The sequence below is a fragment of the Mastigoproctus giganteus genome, chromosome 13 (assembly GCF_048544385.1).
Source record: "Mastigoproctus giganteus isolate SK-2022 chromosome 13, ASM4854438v1, whole genome shotgun sequence".
Classification (NCBI taxonomy): domain Eukaryota; kingdom Metazoa; phylum Arthropoda; class Arachnida; order Uropygi; family Thelyphonidae; genus Mastigoproctus; species Mastigoproctus giganteus.
In genome coordinates, this window is record NC_143587.1 from 35,613,594 (window position 1) to 35,636,505 (window position 22,912).

Consider the following 22,912-nt stretch of genomic DNA (forward strand, 5'->3'; position numbering starts at 1 on the left):
TACTACATTTAGGGTGGTAGAAAATGAAAAAGACCTGGGAGTAATTGTGCAGTCAGATATGAAGTTTTCTGAGCAATGCAGACAGGCTGCCAGGGCAGGTCATGGGGTTTTATCAATGATATATAGGAATTTTGCTAGCAGGGAAAAGGAGGTGATCCCTCTGTATAAGGCAATGGTCAGGCCACGCCTTGAGTACTGCGGACAGGTCTGGAGGCCTCATTTTAGGAAGGATGTAGATTTGCTTGAGCGTGTACAGTGAGGGGAATGAAGGGATCCTCTTACCAAGAGAGACTTAAGTTCTGCAAATTGCAGCGCCTGGAGAGTAGGCACCTGCGAGGTGAATCTGATTGAGGTGTATAAGGCCTTGAATGGGTTGAGCACGCAGAATTCTGATGGGATTCGTCCACTTGTTCAGATTACGAACCTAAGGGGGCATAAATTCAAATTAAGAAAAGACAGATGTAGAATAGATGTGGGGAAATTTGCCTTTAGCCAGCGGGTGGTTAATTGGTGGAACAGACTTCCATCTCTCGTTGTGGAAGTTGATAGCTTAAATGAATTCAAGGAGGAGCTGGACAACCTTTTAGAGGTAATGGATGTGTGAAATTGTTTTTTTTTTCTTCTTTTTGGCTGTTGCTACATAAGCTCATACGTTTGCTTTCTTGCATCACATGCCTCCATTACTACTACTCTTACTACTACTACGTCCTGCCATGGATTACACCAGGTCTTTGAAGGTGCCACCTGGCTCCAGATTTCACCATTTTTCCATCAGGATATTTGTTAATATTGTTTGGCAGAAAATAAGAAGCTGAACTATCCTTGTCAACATATCCCACTCATTATCATTTAGATTTAAACAACATCAGAATCCAATACTTAAAGAATTAGACACCAGTGAAGATGTTGTAAATCTGGGGTATCTGAATATACCCCAGGTATATTCAGGCCTTCGGGACTTCTAAGCTTATTTTCATGCAAAAAACCGTGTTGTTTGCGGCATACAAAGGAAGAATTAGCCACAAGTAGACGATTGCTGTGAAAAAACAAATAAAGGGAATGTGAAACGATAAAGCGAAACTGCCGACGATTGAAATAGTGGCTTCAGTAGACTCCTCTCTCAACTCAGATATTGTTTAGCCCTTCCCCTGAAAACTGCAGGACACTCTCTAATTACAATAGCATCCGCCAGGAACCAATTCAAGCGAACCTATTCACAGCTTGCGATCTTCTTTGCGATATAAAAACAAAGAATTAGTCGCAAGTAGACCGTTTGTGAGAAACGCTATCAAGAGATGATTTGTGTGAAAATAAAGGGAACCATAAAATGAAAATGCCAACATTTGAAATAGGTTTTTAGTTACAGTTTGTGTAGCCAGAACTATTCATATTTAATTATTTTGAAAATTTCGTGTCTTTTGAATTTTAGTGATTATTTTCGTTGTGTACAACCTAACGAGCAACATACTTTGTTACCGTCAATATTTGTGTTCTGTTTATTTGAAATAAATTTATTGAATTCGTGTTTTATAATTATAACATAGTGTAAACTGATAACATGGCCCTAAAGAGCACAGTAAGAAGAAAATTTCAACGTCCGAGGTCTTTGAACGAACATTAAAATAAAAATTACTATTTTTCGCTGGGTGGGGAGGGATTTTATTTCACCGGGAATGAAACTCATCCCCGGTCACCCCCCTGGATTCAACACTGTTCACGCCACATATTCCCTATCATTATTGAAAAAAGTGTACATCAAGGCTCATCAGACAATGCCAGATTAAGGCACGTGCTAGCAGTACCCTTACCCGGGGCGCAATTCTTTAAGGACCTCTAAGTTTTACAAATTATAAAAAAAATATATCCTTAGTAAAGGGGGGAGCCGAAAAATCTTTCTGCCGGGAAGCAAAAATATCTTGGTCGGCACTGTCATCAGACCATCTTTCGATTTTTTATAGAAAGAAGTGGGGTCCGTATAGACACACGACTACCAAATCCCATATTCTTCAACTCCTGTTCTTGCGGTAGCACAGTGGTTATAATCATCGTCCTCCCCAACACACCAGGTGGAAAATACCCTTGTTTGAATCCCGCCAATGACGAGAGGAACTTTTATTGGCTTTTTTTAAATCCGTGACCCAGTTAGTCGATCTCAGTGGTGGACAGCAATGATTTGCTCCCAGAAACTCGGATTTATTGTCTATCAAAACAGGTCAAACCGACCAGAGAATACACCCAATGGGCATTGCGTGTGTTCTTCCTTTTATTTTCGATTTGCTGTACGAAAAACTCAGGTTTTTCGTACAGCAAATTCCTCGCGTCATTGACGGGATTCCAACTCAGGTCTTTTCTGCCGCATTTCTTCCTTTTAAAGCTGCATTCTCCTTTCGTCTTCCATTTATTGTACACGTTTGAGATGGTTTCTTCCAACACACCAGTGATTACCTTTGATAATGAAATCCTGCTGATCGTGCTCCAACAATAACTTCTCTGAAAATCGGAAAGATTACGTGTCTTCCCCATGACCCGATCGACAAAGAAGCCCCTGGAAAGAGTACAGTATTTATCTGATATCAAGGAACTTTTGATCACACATTTGCATACCGTACGTTTAATTATCCATTAATGCTAATTGCAAAAGGTTTCTGATTATTTGGCCAATGGCTGCATCTGTTAAAGACTGTCACTTCTAGCAGAAATATTGATTTTTTTTTAATAAATTGTTTACTCTGCGTATTCGACGAATGTTGATGTGTATAGTGCTGCCATCTCACGACAATTTATAGATATACCAAAAGACAAAATATATTTCATATATTTCTTTACGATAAAACAATAATTAAGATTAAAATGTATTAATGAATGTAATTCATTTAACGAGGTTTATAATTAATGCATAAGTGAATCCTTTATTTTAAAAGAAACAACTTGTTCTTTCAAAAAGAAGATTTGTTTTCAATTTAAAGCGAATAAATTTATTAGGGTTGTAAAAAACGAACAAAAGATAATGGCCAGTAATGAGGTTTTTCCTTATTTCAAATTTCCTTTCAGTGAATGGTTCCGTCTATTTATGGTATATTTTATCGCACAAAAATAGCCACTGTGTCATTCACGCACTTTAGAATTCTGGGCAGTGTCCAATAAGTTAATTGTTAGTTCGAAGGCCACTGCTTGGGTCCTGTTTACTTTTTTTGCGTGTAATGTAGAACGAAATTCCACGAACTCAACTATTTATTCTGTCTCACTGAGTTCTACTGTTCCAGCTCTCTCTCTCTGTCTTTCTTTCTTGCTCCAAAAAACTCGAGCAAGCAAATCGCTACGTACCATAAAATTGTGTCGAGGTCAGGATCAAGGACTTCAACCGACTTTATCAAAACCTTCTACTATCAAATGTCAGCTTGTAATCCGAACCAAGTCGGGACACCAGTTCCGAATTACAGGCTGCCATTTCCGGTGTGTGAACAAGAGCTGGACAATTAGGAAGCAGGTCAAAACATTTTATCTATTCATTTACGGCATTCAATAGCCTTCATTTTTATTTTTGTTTCCCTTAAATGCCCCTAACTTCTTCCACCCCTCAAACCCGAAAAATATGGGACGCACAGAAATCGAATAGAATTACGAAATGCACACTTCTTACACTGAAGCTGGCAGATGGATGGTGAAAGATATTTCTCTCCTTTTATATAAATATACCAGGGTTGTTAATATTTTGTTTTTACACCAAAACAACTAAGGCAATGTGACTTATTCTATCTATAAATTTCAGATGATTGGTTTGTCTGTAATTGTCTGTTTTACTAGGATGAAAAACCCGAATATTAGCGTAGCAAACTTACCCCCTTCTCTTCACTAACTGGGCCACGGTATTATAAATGACATTAAATTCCTCGTGTCTTGATGGAATTCAAATCCAAGTAGCCAACTTTGAAAATGATCACGCTCACTAATTGTTTCAAGAATTTTCTATTCATACTATTTATTTTTTGACGTCCTTTGTGATCGTTTCCCATCAGGTGATTATAAAATGGTCAATCTAGACAGGCTTTAGTGCAATGCTGCACATTATCAATGATTCCCATCAAATATAGATTTGCCATTATTCGTTTCACTGCCAAGTAATTGACTAACATGTACACTACCCATAGAAGTAATTTAGGATCAACAAACATACGAAAAAACGCTCCATTGAGTTTGTTTGAGCATGGATCACAGCTTCTCGTAAAACGGAGTTGACTCTAGCAATGCAGTAATTGCCACTCGATTTAGAGAACCAAAATCCCTTTTGGTTGTTGTAAGGCTTTAGGTGCATGAGCAACTTAGGCTATATTATGACTGTAAATTGCGTCTGTTCTGTGGTCGATTCGCTGCTTGCTGGACAAAAAACCCGAGTTTCATGGAGAAGAAGAAGAAACCATGCTACCCTAGCCTGAGGTCGACTAACTCAGCCACGTTGTGAAAAAGGCTCATAAAAATTCCTGGAATCACTGACGGTACTGGAACTCAGGTCTTTTCCACCAGTTGTAGGGAGGACGGTGGTTATACTAATTGTGCTACCCACGAGGGCTGTCTATCCTGATGAAGCAGTAGTGATGTGGAATGATCAATCACACTAAACAGTCCAGGAGTCAGTTGGACGCTCTTGGGAGTGACGTTTGTCCAAAGAATGGTTTCGGCACATTTTTCCTATTTTTCGTGATTTGGAATTGGTCCACTGTTTGTCATCAATGAAACCATGAAACCAAGTTGGAACTCCATCAATGATGAAAGAAACTTATAGGGTCTCGGAGAACACACATAATTATGGGCATAAGACACAGTGGTAAATGAGATAATTCTCTGGTGTCCCTAATATGACAGGATTTTATTTTTTTTTGGGGGGGGGGAGGGGGTGGTATTGTAATTTTCTGAAATATTCTGCCTTACTTTCGTTGTGAAATTCTTTGGAGAAGAGCCGTATTTCAATCAGTATGAGATTGCTCAGTATCATAAAGCACGGCCAGGTCAACAGTTGTTTGAGTAGAATCATGTGATGAACCTGCTAATTGAACACCCTTGGAATGATTTGGAAGGACGATTTAGAGTTATAACAAGACGTTCTAGTTCAAGCACCGAAATAGCTTCAAGAAAACGATGAATTTCTCTTTTCCAAAGACTGAAGCATAAAAATGGACGTAAATCCAGCTCGTTGAAACAAATTGCAACTGTTTGCGTTTTACTGATCTCATAGATTTATGCAGTCCTACCAGTTTTTGCATTCTTAAGCATAACGTCCGTTAATTCCAAGTGTACATTAGGCATTACCCGCGCGGGTAGCTACCACTGTGGTCTTAAACACCATTAATCCACACGAAGTCATAAAAATCCGTTGGAATCTCGTTAATGAAGTGTGGATGTTTTTATGGGCTCTTTTCGCAACGTAACTAAGTTATTCGGTCTCAGGAGAGAGTTGCTTGGTTTTTTTCCTCCAGGGAAATCTAATTTATCGTCCGGCACAAAGCAAACCGACAGAAAAATACACACACAACATACTGACGCTTCAAGGCCTTAGTTGCCCAACACACACCTAATTGGTAAATTGGATTTTACACACAAAAATCCACTTTAAAAAGATATTCACGGTTTGGATAATTGCATTCTAATTCCCATACATACGTGTGGTGTAATAAAAGAAAAAAAGGTACTGGCAGGGGTGGGATTCGAACCCACGCCTCCGAAGAGACTGGTGCCTTAAACCAGCGCCTTAGACCGCTCGGCCACCCTACCTTGCTACTTAAGCCTGCTAAAGTAATGGGAATTATTATTATTTAAAGTCTTGGAGCTTTGCCAAAAATGCATTAAATTCGATATAGTTATAATTACCAATCTGTAATTTATCCATTTATTATAATTAGGACTTATCCTAGTTGCGTAGTAAAATTTATCAGGGGGGTTAGGAGGTTCTTTCCCTCTTGGAAAAGTATTCTTATCTTTTTACTAAATCAGTACATGATATTTGAAATATATTTCGTTTGTGGTTTCCATTGAAACACAGCGCCATCTTTTGATGAATTTCTCAATAATACTTTTATAAGTCAATAAGTGTTAAACGCGTTTTAAATAGCTCTCATGTTAACATATCCTGAACTTCCGGTTCTGTTTAACTGTAACTTCCGGTTTTGCGTGTACATTATTTCTGGCTTGCTGGATGGTTTCCAAAAAAAAAAAAAAAAAAAAAAGGATAAAGAAAAAAAAACAAACTAATTTTCTTTCATTGGAAAGGGATAGATAGTAAGTAAGAAATATTAAACTACAATATAATAGAATAAAACTGAAAATTTATTTAAAATAATAGACTAAATCAATAATTTAAGTTTGATTGCGCAACTTTTATATATATATATATATATATTTTTTTTTTAAATTACTTCTGAGCTATGTTTTTCGCTATAAAGTTTAATTTAAATTCTTGATTTAGGTGTGCCTAAAGATATTTACAAATATTAAAATAAAGAAAAATAAGATAAATTATAGTGTAGAAATAATTGCTGGAATTCTTCGGGAGTTATGTAACAGTGTACCCCCACTTCTGCATGGACACAATCCTATACAAGCACAGTTCCACACTAGGATATCGTAGATCATGTATAATAGATGACTTCTGTACCCATCTCCTATTTTTAATCTTAAAAATTCGTTTTATTCTCTCAGTTTTTTATCAATTAACCCAACATTGATACATTGTTTATTTCTTAAGCTTTAACTCTTTTTTTTTTCATGAGTCTAAAGACAGTATTTTAAAGTTTTTTTTTTTGTCTGTTATTATCATTAGGTTGTCGTTTAACTGCAGTCATTTTCTTTCAGAGATAAGATTCTAATTGTTAATATTTAAAATTTTTTTTAAATAATTTATTTTCTCAAATTATTTCTAAATCATGTCTTTCCTAATTTTTATAAATCATATGTTTTCTAAATTTTTAGAATTTTTCTCAAATTATTTCTAAATCATCTTTTCTAAACTTCCTAAATCACGCCATTTCTGATTTTTCTAAACGATGTTTTTTCTATTTTTTTTCAAATCACAACTCTTCTAATTTTGTCCTAATTTTTTAGATCCCATCTTTTCTAATTTTTTTTTATATTTTTCCTAAATGATATATTTTCTAATTTTTTAATTTTTCTAAATTGTTTCCAAATCATGCCTTTTATGATTTTTCCTAATTCGCCTATTTTGCTCTCTCCAAATCATGCTTTTGTGGTTTTTCTTAATTTTCCTATTTTTTTTACAAATCATGCCATTTATGATTTTTAATAATTCTCGTATTTTTTGTCTAAATATCTTTTCTCATTTTCCCTATTTTTTTCTAAATCAAGTCTTGTCTAATTTTTCCCCACTGTTTCTAAATCAAATCTTTCCCCCTATTTTTTAGAATTTTTCTCAAACAATTCCTATATTATCATTTCTAATTTTTCTAAATCATATCTTTTATAATTTTTTATTTTTCTAAGTCTTATCTCTTCCAAATTTTTCTACTTTGGCTAAATTGTTTCCTTTTCTTCATTACGCTTTCTACTGTATAGTATAATTTGTTTTTCGATCCTTTTAGAGGTTGGAGTACGGAAGCGTAAGGTAACCGACGTAATTGCACCACCCCCACCCCCCACATACAACGAACATCGCCATTTCTCTCTTTCGGAGAAAAAATTATAATTAAGGAAAGATGCACCCTGAACTTTCAGAGAGATTACGTAAATATCAAAATTATGTAATTGACCCTTTCACCTTTCTTGCCTAGCTTTCCTATCACCCTCGCTCGTGATAAGGGTATACTGTAAGATTTGTCCTTCCAAATGTAGTTAGCCAAGACCTTGTTGAATGTGCAAAGCAAATAACAGGCTGCTTTGGGAAAATATTAAGGCCAAGGATAATAAAACCTCGTTACAATGTCAACGTGGATGTACGGTAGTTTCTACCTTAATAGAACTCATGATTGTTGACAGCTGACGAAAGATAAGGAGGAAAAGAAAGGTGAAGACCTGACTATGAGTTATTCGTGTCTTATTCTGATACTTCCTCCATTTCCGTGTTTTTAGGCTTTTCGACTTGATTTGCTGTCTGAATTTATTGGTCTGATTGCAGTTTTCAATTTCCACATCTCTTAATTAATTCAATTTGATTTATTTAGGTCTTAGAGTTCCATTAAAACGATTTGTTAAAACGATTTGTTCACACCAGGAATGAAGCGCAATGTCAAAGAGACGTTTCGGATAGGTATTCCACAATCCTTCTTCAAGCTGCACTAAAAATATATTGATATATCCAACACAAAATAAAATGACCGAAATGCCAGTACACAATAATATACTGTTCATTGAATGGAAAGGTTTCGCAAGGAGACACTAATTTAAGTAAGTGGATCTTCCGGAAGAACTTGGCGAGATCCAGGTGTTCAGATAAGGCTTCATTGCTACGAAGCACCCGTTAGGTTGAGAAAGACGTCACAAAAAGTTGGATGACGTAGAACTGTTTTTGAACTTGGTTTTATCTACATCCAATTTCCTCATTAAACTCGCTGTAAAAAAATTAGGAGTGGTTGGAAACTTTTCTCAAAGATTTTAAGAACTCTCAATGGCAGCTTATTTATGAAATAGTTAAGCTTAATTATTCCATTTAAATAACTCAATTATTTTATGCTCTTTTATTTCTCTGTCTGCAGTAGCAAAGTTACTCGTAGGCAGAATCAGGTGGGTGCGCGAGTTTATTGATGAAAGAGTGTGGTGTGCGTTGATGGAACATATGTTTAGTCAAAGGCCCAGTTGCTCTGCTTGACGTCTTTCCACAGGTGGTAGGGTGTGTCTAGTGAAGCATCACGTAAATCACATGGTACAATGGTACACACATTGTCTCGATCTCCCCTTTCGCCTTAAAAAATTAATCCGAAGAACAATGAAACCCGAGCGATTTGAATAATTATTTTGACCATGGGTTATTCTTTAATCCAGTTGAATTTTATTTGTTTGTTACTACAACTGTTGGGTGGAGATGGTCTGCAGGTGAGTCGTATTTGTAATTTCTTCAAACCGAAAACCAACATTTCCGCTTTTAGTGAAGATTTCTCCAAATCAAAGTTAGAACGTTGATGTTAACTTATCAGGATTCATTAGAATGTTGTCTTTAAATAATTATACATTGATAGTTAGTAATGTTTAGTATTTAAATGATTACAAATACCAAAGTTCGTCCAGTTTTATCGACCCACGAGAACTAAATTACGGTATTGACAAACGTCCTTGATGTTCTAGAACAGACTGAAGAAACGAAACAACAGAAATATTTTAAAATTTTTTCTTGTAATTCAACAACCAAATTCTCTACAGCAAACGTGCGTTCTATGATACTTGCATAACTTTCGTGGAAAAGACCTTGGTCATATCAATGATCTGCTCTTTTCTGACGTCACTCCAACAGATTGCTGGTTTGGGGATTATCCGAAATCACGCTTTAGCGTGACAGCACCTATAATCCCAGAGTTCATGGACGATGTCGGTCTTCGTCACTTAAGGTCTCCTTCCAAAATGATTTTCTCAAAGCGAGAAGATTATTCTTTCTTAATTTCTGTGCAATGTGTTTTCCCAAAAGGCTTTCTTCAAATTGCCTCAACATGGTGCCACTCATTTGTTTTCCTTTTCATATTAGAAATTATTACAAGGAAAAATCTGATTTGTAATTCAGTCGGAAAGGTTTAGGGTTCCTACATTTTTCTAGGTTAGTCACTACTTATTTAAAAAAAAAGTACGACACTTTTTTATTTCAATCAGATAATTCATTAATAATAATAAACTCATGTAAACATTCATCCACCCCTTGATTTACCCGTTCCATTTATACTTAACATTAAATCTTGTTTATCTGTAGATCATTAATTTGCCTATCTTTGTGTTGAGGTATTGGAGATATTCATTTATCTCCAATACTTTTGCAGAGTCTTGGAACATAGTTCGTTTTTTCTTTCTTGCTTTCTAAAACGACACGTATTGGATTATTCGCACCTAATCTGAACAAACTGACCTGTTCTAATCTAGGAATGCGGTTCAAAGAATATTTTTTCGTTTATCCGGTCGATCTGTGACTGTAAAATCCTCTGCTTGCACCTTTAGAATGGTGTGACTAACCCCCCCTGCACATGGGTATAACCCCCTTGTACAAGTCATAAAATAAAAATGCACCTAGCATACTGGAGGTGACCATCCACGTGAGAAGCAGAAGTCGAGGTTTGACGCCCACACCACACAGAGGAACGTCGCCCCCTCTGTGTTACAAGGCAATAGTAGCTGGTAAATGACTCTCATCAACCGGTGCAATACCACCATTTTGCTTATTGGAATCTTGAAGTGGCAGAACCTATGTTTAGTAGCCTAGAGCAAAGCTCCAGAAACCCCCTCCCCCCATCTCTTCCATCATGCTTGATGGAAGAGATGGGGGGGGGGGTTTCATATGATTGATGTCTTTTGAGTTTATGATGGATATTCTGGAGAAATCCGAACTTCTTTACATTTCGAGGATACAGCTCTACAACAGTGTTCCCAGGCCGGCCGCTAGATAGTCCACCTGACAGAACCTATTGGTAACTCTCTAGGAGGCTTCCGGATCAGCTAGTAAATAATCTTGTTGCCTCTACTCCGCCAGACAGTGACTGGAGGGAGTTCGTGTAGTGTGTAATGCGGGGGGGGCATTGTCGAGGACATTTCCACTTGCAGTCCGCCAAACCCCATGTACTCTTTCTGAGAGAATCCCAATTATCTGCTGATTCACTGCCCATCTCAGTTGTCCAAATTATTATTCGCAGAATGATTCCTTTCGCTTCAAATGTACTACTTGTGCTTTGTCCGCTCTAATATTCGCTGTCAGAGACTTAATAATTTGGAATCTCCTCTTTTCGATTTTTTTTTGGCTTAAATTCACTCTACTACATTCTGTCAAATACATCTATAGCCTCTGTCGTTCTCCCAAATCCACCAATCACATGCAACTCTTTCTCTCTTTGAAACTTGACTTTACTCCAATCAAACTTTCCTAAAAATGAGGTAAAATTCCATGATGATTTTAATGTTCACAACTCAAGCTGGCTTCCGTTTTCTAGCCGCAGATACAGCTGTTAGTGATGCCAAGGCTTTTGCAATTACCGTTGACCTCGCACAGATTGTTTATTAGCAGAATACCAGACAATCCTAACCCCGCAGCCAATACTCTTGATCTTTTTCTCACAATCAACCATTCTAAGTACACGGTCGAGGTGAATAATTTCCTCAATATTTCCTCTTGGTGATGGTCGCTTCTCCAATGGAACCTTACTCTGGCCATTCTCAACCTCGTGTTGTTTGGCGTTATAAGAATGCAAAATGGGATGATCTGTTAATTTCTTTTCTTCTTTTCCTTGGTCGTATTACTGTTTAAAATCTTTTAATGTCAACTTTTGCTCAGATCGTGTCAGTTAAATTATTCTTCTGGGATCAAATCCTTTATTCCACAATCCACTTTAAAATCTCGTCCTTTATCTAAACCTTGGTTTTCCAACAAATGTGCTAAGGTTGTTCAAGAGAAGAATGTTGCATATCGTAATTGGCTTGTTTCCAAATCTCTAGTTTCATTTTCTGCTTACACCAAAGTGCTGAACAATTGTAAAGCAGTTATTAATCAGTCCAAACTAAATTTAGAACAGGCTAAGAGTAGAAAACTTACTTCTTGTCCAAATGGCAGTCGGGCATTGTGATCTCTTGTCAAAGCTATTGGCCCGCTTTTGCTCACCTCTATTCGTGCCTCTGTCAAAACCAAATGGTTATATGGCCACTTCAGCCAAAGATAAAGCTGCCTTGCTAGCATTCTACTTTTATTCCAATTCCTGTATTGATGATCTTGGTAAATCACTTCCCACCATTCCCAGTACACTCCATTCAATGCCTACTGTGGTTTTCTGTCAAAAGGACGCGAGAATGATTTTGAACAATCTTGATGCTAAAAAAACTCCAGATCCTAATGGTATTTCTCCACTTGTTCTCAAAACCTGTGCTCCTGAGCTTACTCCTGTTCTTTGTCGCCTTTCCGAATAATGAGAAAATTTTCTCATATCCAGTCAATTCCTAAAAAGGGTGACAAATCCCTCCCATGGATTTATCGTCCCATTGCAATTACTTCTATTCCTTCTAAATTAATAGAGAAATCTATTAACCACCAACTCTTAAGCTATCTAGAAACCTTCCATCTGATCAACGATCGCCAGTATGGATTCAGTTAGTCTCGATCTACTGGTGATATTCCGGCTTATGTTCCCATCTTTGGACAAATTCAATGGAAAAGTTTGTGAAACTCAAGCAGTTGCTCTTGACACTTCAAAAGCTTTTGATCGTGTTTGGCATGAAGGTCTTCTAAACAAGCTTGCAACTTATGGTTTGCCAACTGTTTTTAGTAATTGGTTATCCAGTTTTCTCTCTCTCTGATCGCTCACTGAGGGTGATGGTAGATGGCTCTCTGTCTTCTAACTTCTCCACTAATGCCGGTGTCCCCCAAGATTTTGTTCTTTCTCCCTCTCTTTTCCTCTTGTATATTAATGACCTTCTTCCACAGACCGGAAATACTATCCATAGTTTTGCTGATGATAGCACATTGCATTCCACCTTCCAGTTCGAGAAACCTTGCCCTGCACAAACAGTGTCAACTTTTCAATTGCCAACTACTAATTCCTTAAATATTGATCTCCAGTGGCGTAAAGATAACTTAGTTAATTTCAGTCTTTCTAAAACTCAGTCCTGTCTTATATCTCACAAAAAGGATTCTGCTCCTATGCTTATCTTCGATGACATTCTAATTTCTAGACAAGATTATATCTCTATTGCAGATTACTGTGACTTCTAATCTCTCTTGGCATAAGCACATCACAGCTCCCGATTCAGCTAAAAAGCTGGGTTTTCTGTTTCGCGCTTCTTGTTACTTTTCTTCAAACAGCTGTTCACTGTGTACTAATCTCAATTCCACCCTATCGTAGACGTTCTGTTTCTGCTGCATGCATTTTCTACAGATACTTCCATGGTCACTATTTTTCTGAATTGTCTTTTATAATTTCAGCTCTCTCTTCCAAAGCCGTCCGAATACATGCAGCAACCAGTTAACATCCTTTTACTGTCCATCTTCACACTCACCAACTTTTCTTCTTTCTCATTTATTTCTTCACCTACCCTTTTCTGAAACAACCATCAACCAACCCCCCTTCATACGTAGTTCTAGAAAATTATAATCTCTAGAGATTCAAGTGTAATGTCAACAAATATCTCCTTTCATCTTCTCAACCTTCAACCCATGGACGGTACTAAGGATGGTGCTTGAGGTTCTCATAAAAAAAATAAATAAAATAAGAGGAATACATTTATCGAACTCATATATCCTTTGTAAATCAATCACGCACTTATCCAAAAATAATTTCTTTTTGAAGTGGAATACCATGTGTAAAAATCCATCTTACTGTTTCCAACTGACACACAGTAGTAAAATGAATTTATTTTTTTCCTTTTTTTGTTATTTCATTTTCTTTCTTTCATTTGGTTTTTCAGATAACTGAGAGAAGTGATGATAAAAGTAAGTCCTAAATTTCTTGAACGTATTTTCGTGTTAAATATTTTCATATTTTAAAGCAGCAAAAAATATTTTAAGCTTTTTATACATACTCCAAAAAAAGTATGTTTTTAACTGGCATTCAATTAAGTGTAACCCGTGTTCGTCTTCTTTGAATTTCAGGACCCGTTTGTCCATTTGGTGCCTTAGAAAAGAAGAAGGTCCGAAGGATTGTTGGAGGCTTTGATGCAGATAAATATTCATTTACTTTTTCGGCTAGTAATTCAATTTAATTTGATCTTTCTTAATTTTTAACAAAAAATGTTAAATCTTAGTTAAGTCTCTCTAACTAACAATGCTAAGAATGTAAAGTTCTTGAAATAAATACAATTATTGCTTCTATTAAATATATTGCTGATTATATAAGGTCATCCATTAAAATGCGACCCAAACATGCAATACAACAAAATTTTATTGAACCATATTTAAATTAAAACTGAAACAAGATGTGCTACCTCATTATTCAATGCGATGAAGGGTATCCATTACCAAATGGTACAAGCCTGGTTGGACGTTTATTATTGAACATTCTCTTGGCAGCGCAAAAGTGATTTGAATGCAGTTCTTATATGCAGTTCATTTACCTCTCGCTGTAGGTAAATGAAATAGCTCGTGACACTTTGGTCACGGGCAGGAAATACCAAGAGAAAGGCAGGCACCATCAGCAATCTTACAAGAGACATGGTAACAAGTTCGAGCACAGTGGGAGCATTGTTACCGTAGCAGAGTCCAACCATGTATCGACGAAGAAAGTGGATAGGGGGGGGTCTTCAATCGGTGGTTACTGTGGGGCAAAACCAACAATGAGAAGAACAAATCCGCTTAGAAGAAGAAGAAGAAGATGCTCCACAGATGCCTGACCTGCCCTATACCTATTTGCACGAACACAGCACTCAAGACTACGTTTCTACACAGTTGTACGGGTCTTTGCAGATAGCATGGATATAATCACAATCTTCCCCACATTGAGTGGCAAATGCTTCAGTTCGAATCCTGTCAACGACGCGAAGAACTTTGATGGACTCTTTTCATAACGTGGCTGAGTTATTCGGTCTCAGGCGAGGATAGTAAGGCTTTCCCAACCCTAAAACTCGGGTTTTTCGTGCAGCAAATCCGACAAGAGAACACTTGATGAGGTAATTTTCCGTGTGGGGCCCAAATATCACTTCCTCCTCCCCCCTTTTATTTTTTAATACAGTTGTATGGCAAGGTGTAGACAAGTATTTTTGTAACACTGAAACAAACGAGTCTTTTACAGTGATTGGTGGGCCACTGGAAACACGTAACGTGGCCAACTAAATCATGATTCACATTTTTGATACTGCTATGGTTCGCACAGACGTTAGATATGAATACATCAATAATTTTTGAGATCATCTAGCATAAATCCGAGAAAAGCTTTAGCAACCAACGAATCAGGTGGATCTGAAGAACGATTTTGAACATGAATGGAACAACATTATCAGAGGCATCTTTCTATACGCTTAATACATTGCTCGACAAAATTAACAGAACACATATAAAACGTGGTGCAACTCGTGCAGCTTGCGATGAAAGAAGACAAAATTTGGTATGGTGATGTACCATAGAATAACGATGAAATGTGGAGACAGCGAGAAACTTCGGACAGGTATAAACGACATTTATGTAGATTATATAAGAATTATCAAAACGATCACATTACATAAGTCGATACAAGATGCTCGAAAATATGGTCACATGGCATCAATAAGGTGTATGATCCTCTCCAACGGGCTAAACAGGCCTGACAGTGACAAACCATTCTTGATATACAGGTGTCTAGAAGATTCTGTGGTAACAAATCCCATTCTTCCATCAGCGCAGACTTTAGCTCAAAAGTGACCGAGCAGTTGGCTGTCGGCGTGCAATGCGATGTCCAAGGATCCCACACATTCGATCAGATTTAAGTCTTGATGATTGTGCTGGCAGAAGCAGCCGTTGGATATCTTCAGTTTCACTCTTTCAGCTCTTTATACAGTGGCGCTGTCGTGCATGAAAAGAAAATCTGGGCCAACCGCATCCCTAAAAAGTCGCACCTGTTACGGTACCGCTATCAATGGCATGAAGAGGAGTGCGGCCGTTGATTATTATTCCGCCCCACACGAGAACACCGCCTCCGCGGTATCCCTTCCTCTGATGTTGGAGGGATGATATCACATTCCTTATCTCCATATGAAATAACGTCTAGAATGTGTTTGTTGGCTAAAACGGGACTCATCAGAGAACAGAATTGTACCCTACTTGTCAGTGCTCTTAGTCACATGTTCATCGCACCAGTTTCGACGAGGTCTATAGTGTTTTTGGGATTAATGGGATACAAACCCTGACTTCCTTGGATAGAATCCACTTGAATTGAGCCTTCTTAACGCAGTCCGGTTAGAGTCCACTTGAATTGAGCCTTCTTAACGCAGTCCGGTTGGAAATGTTTTCACTGTGGCCGCAGCAACCTCAAAAGACAGTTAATGACAGGACATTGCAGTGTTCCGTCTTGCTGATAGAGTCAGAGAGCAATCAGTTCTGGTTGCGTAGCCCTCATGCGACCTTGACCAGCTGCTCTTCTTGTAACGGTTCCTCTCTCCTGAAACTGCTTCCATAGTACCGAGACGACACATTAAGCCAACGTGCCACCTCCACTTGCGACTACCCGGCTTCAAGTCGTCCAACGGCTCGCCACCCAAACAACGTTGACTTTCCATCCTGAGTACTGGAGATGTGGCTATCCCACTGAGCAGGCGCCTCCGTAGCCAGGTGGGAAGGAGCAGCAGTGCGTATCACACGCTTCTTGATTAGATTAGATTGCTACGAGTTGACTTATAAAGAAGTTATTTTGTCACGAACTAACTAACGAAATCTACCCAACCAAATCAGTTGCACATGATGTAAACGTGATAAGGACCCCTACAGTCCCTAATACTAAAATGGTGCTGATTTTTGTACATACTTAACCAAGCAGATGTAGAATTTATTATTATAACATACTGTGCAAAATACCTTTCAAAATACAAGTGTTTCATATTTTTATTTTACTCAATAGGTGGCTCTCGTCCTGGAAAAATTACCACTCGTGCCATACTGCGGTGGGATTCTCATTACAGACAAACATGTGGTAACAGCAGCTCATTGTGTTGATAAGTAAGCATTTACAATGATATTTGTTTTGTCAAAGTTATGCTAATCTTCAGATGCAAATTCGAGATGCTCTTTGCAGCCTTCTCCTGCTCTGAAATGGATATTTAGTAAAATTAGTTTCAGGACTATGTCTATTAGATTCCTCTTGCTTAGATGGCGCACTTGAGGGGGTATAACATTCAAATTGAGGAAAGATAGTTGCAGAACCATGCTGCTTTAGCATTAGACTGTTTCCATCGTGACTGCTTCCATCTACAAGTTCGTATCGTAAGTCGTTCAAGGAGTTGTCATTGTGTGAAGTGATGGAACAAAGAATGAACATTAAATTTTGTAGATCAAAGGGCCACTGAAACCTTAAGTTAATTTTTATTTTATTTTAATTTTAATTAGTTGTAAGCAAATATAAACAAAGATCACGTTTACATACCTTTGCAGTCAGAAAATTAGAAGCAGCATTATATTTATATTTCAGGCATCCTGTGGAAGAATTAATTATCAATGTTGGTGACTATGACATATTTTCCGAAATGGATACTCGTAATTACATCAGCAGCATAGCGAGAGCGTTTATACACAGAAGGTATTGTAATATTACAAAGGATAATGACATCGCAGTCCTCGAGTTGGATGGCAAAGTACCTCTAGGAAATAGTATTCGAACGGTTTGTTTACCACCACAAAATGTGTCTATTGTGGCAGGAACTATAGCAACAGTTACTGGTTGGGGAAGACTCAAATACAGTAAGTGAATGCATATATTTATAAAAATCAATGCAATCTTTATCAAAATTAAATAATTAACTTGACCAAGGTATAGAAATTAATATATATTTTATTTTCTATATTTTTTCTGATTAAAATGTTAATATTTTAGTTCTCCAACAAATACAGGCCAAGAACATCAGCAGGTTGTGGAATAGGTTCCAAGGAACCAAAACCTGCCTTAGGTGGAAGATCAAGTAGCAGGGATGACATACACTGTGCTGCCATTTTATTAGGTACACCTACCTAGTAGCGTGTTGAGCCTCCTTTAGCCTTCAAAGCAGCCTGAATTCGTCTAGGCATGGATTGAACAAGATGCTGAAAACGTTGTGCAGGAATGGAGTACCATGCAGACATGAGTGTGTCACGCAGTTCCTTGAGATGCGACGGAGGTGTAGGCCTGCAGCGAACAGCCCTTTCCAACTCATCCCAAAGATTTTCAATGTGATTGAGATCCATGGACTAAGCGGGCCACTGCAGCAACGAAAAGTCATTGTCATGTTCCTGGAACCATTCCATAATGATTCGTGCTTTGTGCATCGGCGCATTATCCTGCTGGAAGTAACCATCTGACAGGATAAACTGTCAACAGGAACGGATGCAATTGGTCAGCAACGATGTTTAGGTACGATGTGGCGTTCAGACGTGAATCTATGGGTATCAGTGGACCCAACGTGTACCAAGAAAACATTCCCCAAACCATAACACTGTCCCCACCACCTTGCACAGTAGTTTTCAGACATGACGGGTACATGGATTCATGTTGTTTTCGCCAAATTCTGAGCCTTCCATCAACATGATGCACCAGGAACTTCGACTCGTCAGACCAAGCAACTGTTTTCCAATCCTCGATAGTCCAGTGCTGGTGTTGCTGTGCCCACAGGAGGCGTGCTCTCTTGTTCTTCATTGATAACAAAGGTACGCGATGTAGCCGTCGGCTGTTGTAGCCCACTCGCGACAAAGTGCAACTAGTGGTCCGTTGCGATATTTTGTTCTGAGCACCAAAGTTGCATTCTGATGTGCAATATTGTGGCCCGTCTGTTTTCTTGTACAATTCTAGCCATCCTCCTCTGACCTCTCTCATCAACAAGCGATTTTCTTCCACAGGAGTGCCGTTGAGAGGATGTTTTCTGTTCGTTGCACCATTCTCGATACACCCTTGAAACTGTGGTGCTTGAAAAATTCAGGAGAACTGCCGTTTCAGAGATGCTTTGTCCAGCACGTCTTGCACCCACTACCATGCCACGTTCGAAGTCCGTTAGATCACTCCTTTTCCCAGCTCTTGCTACGGTTTGTACGCTTAACTGACTAGAAAGTTTGTTCTGCTGCATTTATATCCACAACTGTGGTTATGTGACTTGCAACGTTGTGGGACAAACCATTTGTGTGCACAGCAGGAGTGTACCTAATAAAGTGGCAGCACAGTGTATGAAACTTGACTAGCTGTTAGCTTCAACCAACCACGGAGGTAACTTATTTCAGCAATTACCAATCAGAGGCATAACTAGGAATATGACCAATATGGCCTCAGTCGCAGGCGCTGATTTATCACAGGCATCGAATGGAATTAAAGACTTAGGATAACCGAATTTATAATTTACTAATACGGCATATCTAAATCATTATTATAAAACCCTCCCTTTTCTATAAACGTACCATTTCACGGAAAGCTGAACAGAGGGAACACAGTTAAAGCCATAGACACCTATGCAGTCCCAGTGCTAACATACTCCTTCGGAGTCATAGATTGGACTAACACCGAGCTCGAGGATATCATTAGAAAGAAAAGGACAACGATGACCAAGAGTCGCCAACACCACCCGAAATCTGCGGTGGAGAGACTAACAATTGCCCGGAAAGGAGGAGGAAGGGGCCTGATAGACCTCATTGAGCAATAGAAGACAGCGATAGTTAACCTGAAGGATTGCGTCCAGAAAAACACAGCAGCACTCCAGCAGGCCATAAGGAAGATAGACAACGGTATACTCCACTCAACCTAAACAAGGAGTCCCCCCTCCAACCAGGAGGCACAAACGAAGCTAAAAAGATGAGCAGAGAAGATTCCATGGCAGACACTACAATGATCTTCATCAAGATCACATAGATAAAATTACTTCCAATGCATGGCTCACGAGCGGGACGCTCTTCCCCGAGACTGAAGGATTCATGCTCTCCATCCAAGACCAGGTAATTAACACCAGGTACTATAGAAAATACATCGCAAAGGATCCCGGAGTGTTCGATGACACATGTCGACGATGCCACCTGGCCTCAGAAACAATCCAACACATCATCGCAGGATGCAAGGTGATCACCCAGACTGAGTACACTCATCGACATGACCAGGTAGCCAGGATAAAACATCAGAAGCTAACAAGGAAATACCAGTTGATCGTAGAAAGTGTACCATACTACAAGTACGAACCCCAGGCAGTACTAGAGATCCCAACCCACAAGTTGTACTGGGACCGCACCATAATAACAGATAGGACAATCCCACACAACAGGCCGGACATAACAGTTGTGGACAAGAGGGAAAAGGCTATCTATCTGATTGACATAGTGGTAGCCAACACTGGCAACCGGCAGAAAACCCATGGGGAGAAAATTAGGAAGTACTCAAACCTAAGACAAGGAATCAAAGAGATGTGGCATATGCAACAATTAACGACCATCTCGTTCATTGTGTCAACCATAGGTATGATGCCAAAGACCCTACATAACAGCCTGGCAGCAATAGGTCTCCCAGCGAACACCTGTAGGATAGTCAGAGAGTTCCTGGACCAACAGTAACATCAGACATAACAACCACCACGTGTACTTGGTAGCAATACACGTCACGAGGTGGAACCTCCAATAAGGGAGATATAATATAAGAGCAATAATAACAATAATAATAATAATTTAGCAAAAACAAACATTAATATACTAAAAGCTTGAACCTAATCTCCTAGAATGATCCAGAATACAATTCACCAGATGACAAAGCTATCCAAAAATATTGATATAAAAGTATAAAAATATCTTATATTAATATTGCAGATGGCCATTCAGCTAATGTACTGCAGGAGGTTAAAGTGCCAATAATAAGCCGAGAGACCTGCCAGATGAAAATGAATAATTCAATAACTCGGAGCATGATATGTGCTGGTGCAATAGGAGGGAAGGACGCCTGCACGGTAAGAATTTTACAATAAACTTATTGATTTAAATTCATTCTGAAGCTACCATTTACTTAACAATCACTATTGTGACAATTATATATTCTTCGATTTGGTTTTATAAAAGCAGAAAACTAAGTTGTCAATCCTATTTCGATGTGGGTCAATGTATCCTATTCTGACAAAAATAAATGAACTCCTGATGTTTCAAAGGACCTTTTGATTGTGCATTTAATAACACATCATTTCAACTTTGGTCTTAATTATGTATTCGATGTACTGTTATTTATGTATAGGACCATTTATTGCATACACAAAGTACACAACATCCTTCATGGCTACAAGACAGGGGTGCTTTTGCACACTTGTCTGTGCATTCCAAACCTATTGTTGATAACAGAAAGATGGTATTCTGCTCCATTTCTCCAACTTAGCAGTCAGTTCAGTTACTGATTTTGGGCTAGTTGTCCTGCCAATATTCCAATTTATCCCAAATGTAATTAAAGTCAGGACTTCAGGAAGGCCAATGAAGCACTTTCTAAATCCATTCCTTGAACAAGTCACTACAGGCTATACAGTTTGACATGGTACATCATCATGAAACAGAAAAAAAGGGGCTACCTTCATACTGCTGCTAGGAAGATGCTGTTGTTGTTGTAATAGGGTTTTTAGGAGCATTGACAACTAAGACCTATTGCTCCATGTATATTGTCTGTAAATTTCTTGTGTTCTGAGGTCGATTTTCTGTTTCCTTTATGAAAAGTTTCTGGGAGGAAAAAAAAAACCATGCTACCCTCTCCTGAGACTAATTAACTCAGCCACATTGTGAAAAAGGCCCATAAAAATTCCATGTCACCGATGGCAAGGAACTTAGGTCTTTCCTCCCGGTGTGGGAGGACAGCGATTCTACCAACTGCTACCCACAATGGCTGCTAGGAATAGCAGAAACGTCCAGATTGACAATGTACCATGACATTCATCGTTCCAGCATTGGCCAATTTGGAAGCCAAAATCACAAAAAACAACCCAACAGTGATGGAGTGTTCCTTGAACATGGTGATGGGCAGTGCAACAGAAAATTCAACTATGTGCATTGAATTATGATGTTTGGTTTATTCTGCAGCTCTTCTGCAAAATTTAATGTCACACAGCTCCTTACATACTATCCAGTTTCTGCAGTTTCCCTGAATTGATTGATAATATTCAATGAAGACTGATGGAATCTATGCACTACTTTTCTGAGTGCCTTCCAGTCCCTTTTCAATTTCTGCAGCCTACCTGAACATTTTCCGGCTATAACAGTATATTTCCATTTGGTGAAGGCCTTATGGACGGTAAAGTGGAGATAATCATGGTCCTCCCACATTGAGCAGATAAGGGCTGAGTATGAATCCTCTCAATGACATGAAAAACTTTTTTATAAGCCTTTTTCACACGGCTGAGCTAGTCTTTTTTAGGTGACGTTTGCATAATTTCTTTTGGAAATTTTGGTTTGTCAGTCAGTTAACTTGAATGACTAAATAACAGATTAAACATACATATAGACACCTCACAGCCTTAGTTGCTTAACACATAAAACCTAACAATTTGGTGACTACATTAGCTTAGGTCAGCAGTGTTGCAGTTTTGCTGCAATGGTATAATTCATGTGCTAATATGCCACTGACTCCCAATGGAAGTTGCTAAGCTCAACCGAACTGTATTCTGTTGCTCTACATACATGAATAGAGATGCTTTTGTCAATAAATTATATGTTTGCAATATATGCAGCAAATAATTCTGTATTAATATCAATAATCCAACAATAATCTTTGTATTGTTTTTGTAGGGAGATTCTGGAGGTGGTCTTTACATCCAAGAAGACAATGAATATATAGTTGTAGGTGTGGTTTCTGCAGGAGTAAAATGTGCCTTGCCTGGTATACCTGGTATCTACACAAACATTGGACAATATTCCAACGTGTTATATGAAATTACCAAAAGTGCAAGTTGCCAACCATGCACAGCATCTATAACAGAATTGTCTAGTTAATTACTGAGTTACTAAGGCAATAAATTAAACTTACTGGTCATGCTTTTGAAAAAAGTTATTCCAGCTGCACTATTATAAAATGAATTATATTGGTCAATGAACGTTACATCACTTTTCAATTATTACTAAATTTGCAATAATTAGCAATAGTTATTGCAAATATAC

General features: G+C 38.3%; 1 protein-coding gene and 1 non-coding gene across 2 annotated transcripts; one reads left to right on the forward strand and one right to left on the reverse strand.

Annotated features, from left to right (window-relative positions):
- Positions 1–5,684: 5,684 nt before the first annotated feature.
- On the reverse strand, positions 5,685–5,766 carry TRNAL-AAG (transfer RNA leucine (anticodon AAG)). Its single transcript has one exon. It is a non-coding gene; the product is annotated as a tRNA-Leu (tRNA).
- A 3,195-nt stretch (positions 5,767–8,961) lies between these two features.
- LOC150075965 (trypsin-like) lies at positions 8,962–22,766 on the forward strand. Its single transcript, XM_090387219.1, has 7 exons — positions 8,962–9,033; positions 13,582–13,606; positions 13,766–13,857; positions 16,698–16,795; positions 17,265–17,533; positions 20,597–20,733; positions 22,544–22,766. Exons 1-7 carry the CDS (start codon positions 8,962–8,964, stop codon positions 22,745–22,747), a joined length of 897 nt encoding a protein of 298 aa, XP_090243345.1. The 3' UTR covers positions 22,748–22,766.
- The last annotated feature ends 146 nt before the right edge of the window (positions 22,767–22,912 follow it).